The 4,783-nt window shown below is 29.2% G+C and overlaps 1 protein-coding gene across 1 annotated transcript; it reads left to right on the top strand.

Annotated features, from left to right (window-relative positions):
• Positions 1-1,161: 1,161 nt before the first annotated feature.
• Positions 1,162-2,184, top strand: LOC103485624 (vacuolar iron transporter homolog 4-like). Its single transcript, XM_008443300.3, has one exon. It carries the CDS (start codon positions 1,255-1,257, stop codon positions 1,906-1,908), a length of 654 nt encoding a protein of 217 aa, XP_008441522.1. The 5' UTR covers positions 1,162-1,254; the 3' UTR covers positions 1,909-2,184.
• Positions 2,185-4,783: the final 2,599 nt, after the last annotated feature.

The following is a 4,783-nucleotide window of genomic DNA, read 5'->3' as shown; positions in this document are numbered from 1 at the left end:
TTTGAAAATTAATTCAACTGGAATAGGATTTGTATCTTTTGGGATTCGAAGTTTATTATTCTAAATTGAACTCCTAATAAATAAATAAATATAGGGTTAAATTGGATATTTCGATGGATGGTAATTTGAATTAATTATTTCTTATATCATGATTTTGATGGTTTGAATTTAGTTTCTCGTGATTGAATGAAACCTCATATATATTTTCTATAGTTTGATAAAATCACAAGAAGGAATCTTTACTATGATTTTATCAAAGTGGGGATAAATCATAGTTACAGTTATAAATAATAGGGATTAAAATCTATATTTTTTTAAAAAAATTATAGTGACCAAATTTGCAATTTAATCTAAAAGTAACTGTATCAAAGTCAATAGTAAAATTTAATCTTTTCATGGATGTTTGGGACAACGGGTGTAATAGTGAATTTTAAAGAGTCATGAAGACGAGGGACTTTACAATATAGTTAAGGAATTGATAAAGTATTAAAGTCAATGTTTTGAGTGATGGAACCCACAAACTTCTTGAGACAAACAAGGTGTGGAGTTTTCAACTTCTACTTCTTAAATTCTCTCGATCAAATACACGCTCAAAGACCAACAAAATTTAGTGTTGTTTTTATTAAAAAGAAAACATGAATGAGCTCTTTTAGAGTGTTTGTTAGGTAAATAAAATGTTTCATATGAAAACTAATCAACGAGGAGATAAACATTAGTAATACATAATTATCATTCCAAAAGTTAATGCTTCAATTCACACCCCAAGATAGTGTCTAAGTAATGTTTCTCCATTTAAGGTCAATTCTAGGAGCATCCATCAAACCTTTATGCTTTATTAAATAAACTTTGACCACTATTTTCAAACATTTGTTCATGGATATACAAATGATATGCAAGAATAGACATTTTCATTATTGATCACATTTTAGAAGAAATAAAAATTATGAAAATCTCCCTCCTCCATGGGTGTATATGTCTACTTTTAAAAGAGAATTAAAATAATTTTTTAAAAAAAGAAAAAAAAAAAAGTTAGTTTCTTTTAATTTTGTCATTAACTTTAAAGTGGCTCTTGTGTGTGAACTCCACTTTGTTGTTTGATCTTCAAAATCCCAAATAAAGCTTTTTGGTTTTTCCTCCATAAATACCCTTCTTCAAGGCGTGTGTCCTCCACAATTCCTCTTCTCATCATCATCTCTTTCGTTTCTTTTCTTCAAACCTCATTCCCTTTTCTTCTTTTTAATTCCCTTCCCAAAAATGGATCCCAACAAATTAAACCTAAATAATTTGGAACAACAACAATCTACTCTAGAGATCCAAACAAAGGAATTTGACTACTCAAAACGCGCACAATGGCTACGCGCTGCAGTACTCGGCGCCAACGACGGCCTTGTCTCGACCGCGTCGCTCATGATGGGAGTTGGAGCTGTCAAACAAGACATCAAGGCCATGATCCTCACCGGTTTCGCCGGTCTAGTAGCTGGCGCCTGTAGTATGGCGATTGGTGAATTTGTGTCTGTTTACTCTCAGCTAGACATTGAAATGGCTCAAATAAAAAGAGAGAAATTACAAAGATCAAATAATATGGAAGGAGGTGTAGTACAAGGGCAAGAGAGCAAAGATAAAGAAAAGCTACCAAATCCACTCCAAGCAGCTGCAGCCTCAGCCTTGGCCTTCTCTCTTGGAGCAATGGTCCCATTGTTGGCTGCTTCCTTTATAAGAGAGTACAAAGTAAGACTCGCAGTGGTGGTGGCATCGGTGACTTTAGCTCTCGCCGTGTTCGGGTGGTTGGGTGCCGTTCTTGGAAAAGCATCACCAATCAAATCAGCCGCTAGAGTGTTGGTCGGTGGTTGGTTAGCTATGGCTATAACCTTTGGCTTAACAAAGCTAATCGGAGCGAGTGGACTCTAGCGGTCAGGCTAGAACAACGTTCGTAACTGACGGTTTCATATTATAGATAAAAGAAAGGTGACTTCATTGAAATAATTTTTTTTTATGTATTTGTTGTGTTTAAATTCATCCAAAAACAAACAGAGGGAAAGAAATTCTAAGAGATTTTAGTTTGTTTTGTAAAGAAAAAAGAAAAAGAAGGTGGGATGGCGTGTAGAATCTCATAAGTTTGTTTAAATTAGAAAGAAAAGCAATAACGCAAAATTAATCAAAAACAAAAATGTTTTGTTTGATGAATATCGTGTAGTGATTAATATAATAATAACAATAAGAATAATATATTTAAAACTTTTAATTTAATTGGTTTAGTTGAAAACGTTAAGATGACAAACTAACTACATCACACATAATATGAAAATTTTAATTGAACGTTATCACACTAAAGGACAAAATCCAAAGAAACTGAAATGGCTTAAATTCATGAAGAGGGAATATTAGACGTTTTTTTTCTAATTTTTTTTTCTCATTCCAACAATTTGCTTACAAAAACTATGCACGAGTTTCATGCCCTACTTATATGCGCTAGATATATTGGAGTTACTAATTCAATTTCTTACGCTACAGTGTTCTTTTAAATGTTAGTATACAGTTGGACGTAATTGAATTATAGTATTTCTTTTTTTTTTTTAGGTCAGGAAGTTCTAATTCTTAAATTTAAAGAAATCAAGTGTAATTTAACTGATACAAGGTGTTTGTGATTGACCACAATGTTAGAAATTCGAATGAATTAATTATAATTTGTTAGATGTGAGAAATCGGATTCAATAACTTACCCTAACAAAGTTATTTTGGTTTTAGCCATTTTTACTAAGTACACCTACTTTTAGCATCGTGGATCTAAAATATTTATTTATTAATTAAAAATAAAAATGCAGCGAAACTTTAAAATGTAATTGTAATGATGACGAAAATTAATGAAAATTAATTTTAATTATTTAAAATTATTTCATTGATATCTAATACAAATGCTATTGTTTCATATTTATCGAAAATTCAAAATTAACAATTTATAATTGAAAACTTAACAAACAAAACTTAAATAGAAATGAAACACAAATTTTCGTGAAACAATTTTAAACCTAAAATTCAAATAAAAACAAATTGAAAACCTAACTATAAAAAAGTTCTTTTTTCTCTCTCTAAATTTGCATTTTTAATTTATTGATTAAAATTGAGAGTTAAGTTAGAATACAATTATTAGTCCTAGTATTTTAAGTAACACAACCCAAATCTTAGGGGAGTAAATTGGTTTTGTTTTCTTCTTTTATTATTTAATAAGATAAATTACATTTATGTCCAAATAACTGACAATCATTGGTGAGAAGTAATTTTTTAAAAAAAAAATAAATGAATTTTGTAGTTTGGGTCAGCGTTAAGGTTATTGGTGAGATCAAGGGGAAAACATATGTTGAAGCTATTTTATTTATTTGTGTTTTACATTAGTATAATGTGTGATAAACAAGGCTATAACTTATCTTTTTCTTTTTGGAACACTATAAGTGACACAAAAGTTTGCTGATATAAATTATTATATGGTTTTTTTTTCATATAATTAATATTCTGAGTTTTTAATACTAAAATTCATTAATAAAAGGGTTTCTTTTGTTTTCGCTTTTTTGGGAATAGGAAGGCTATGTTGGCTAATTAATTAAAAATTATCAAAGAGAACTTAGATAGGAATGAATCTTTATTTGATGCCAAAACAATTTAAAAAATTAACAACCTAGATAGCTTCATTAATTACTTATTTCATTTCCAAAACTGATGGGGAATGAGAATCCAATTTGAATCTCCCAAATTTTTCTAACATTATTTAAGTATGTTGTCAGTTGGTTTTTATTTTTTTTAACTTTTCGATGTAGATATTGTTCTATTATAAAATATAACTATGTAATGTAATGTATAGATAATTCTAATTATGAAATAATTGATCAATTTAGAGTTAGAGAAAGAAAAACACACAGGATCAAGTCTAAGAAAAAAGAGTTGAGATTAAGTTCTTCTAAAAACAATTGTCGAAGTGTGAATATATTATTTAAACATAACTTAATTCAACTTTCAATGTTATATTGTGGATTTAAAAAAAATTGTTGATGGGTGAGATTAAAAATTTTATGACAAGCTATTTAATTTAGTCTAGATGTCTTCCACATCAATTAAGTTAAAGCTAACTTAATAAAGGTCACACTATAATTTATTTCATTCATAATATTAGCGTAGCGTGTAGGAAACTTTTTAAAATTTACCAATACAATGTTATATTTGTGTAGAACGAAAGAAAACCAGAATAAGAGAGACGAAAGAAGAACAAGTACAATAGTCATTGACTTTCAAGAAAAGATTATATGCTAATCTTTAAAAGGAATTGGTAAGAATTATATTATGTTTTTTAGTCTTAAATAAGTTCAATGAATCTAATTTTGTGTATGTTGAAATGTAGAAAAATGTATTTTTAGAAGATGATCTTGACTGAGCTAGCATGTGGAAGAAGTCTCGCGTAGACAAAAAAGAAGAATACAATAATTAATTAACACGTCCAAGAAGTAGTGAATCCGATAATAAAACACATTACAATTTTACATTTATTAAAATTTTATACAAGCATTTATAAATTTATAAATAATTTTTTGCATTTTAGAATGAGATCTCAAAGACTTATTTTGACAAAGCGTTTTCTCCAAATGATGTTTGACACGAATGTTGGGTACACACGAGCATAGTGGACCTGTACGTGGAGTTGGTGGGTTTATCACCCCAACTACTTACTTCCACGTAGCGAAACGCTCAAACAAAAGAACTGAATAAGTTGAGGAGCTTAGTTAGAAGAATGAAAAAC

Source organism: Cucumis melo, chromosome 3 (assembly GCF_025177605.1).
Source record: "Cucumis melo cultivar AY chromosome 3, USDA_Cmelo_AY_1.0, whole genome shotgun sequence".
Classification (NCBI taxonomy): domain Eukaryota; kingdom Viridiplantae; phylum Streptophyta; class Magnoliopsida; order Cucurbitales; family Cucurbitaceae; genus Cucumis; species Cucumis melo.
This window is presented reverse-complemented; position numbering and strand designations above follow the sequence as displayed.

Bases quoted from the DNA above. Each gene is read 5' to 3' on its own strand.
- LOC103485624 (XM_008443300.3), top strand. From the start codon at position 1,255: ATGGATCCCAACAAATTAAACCTAAATAATTTGGAACAACAACAATCT.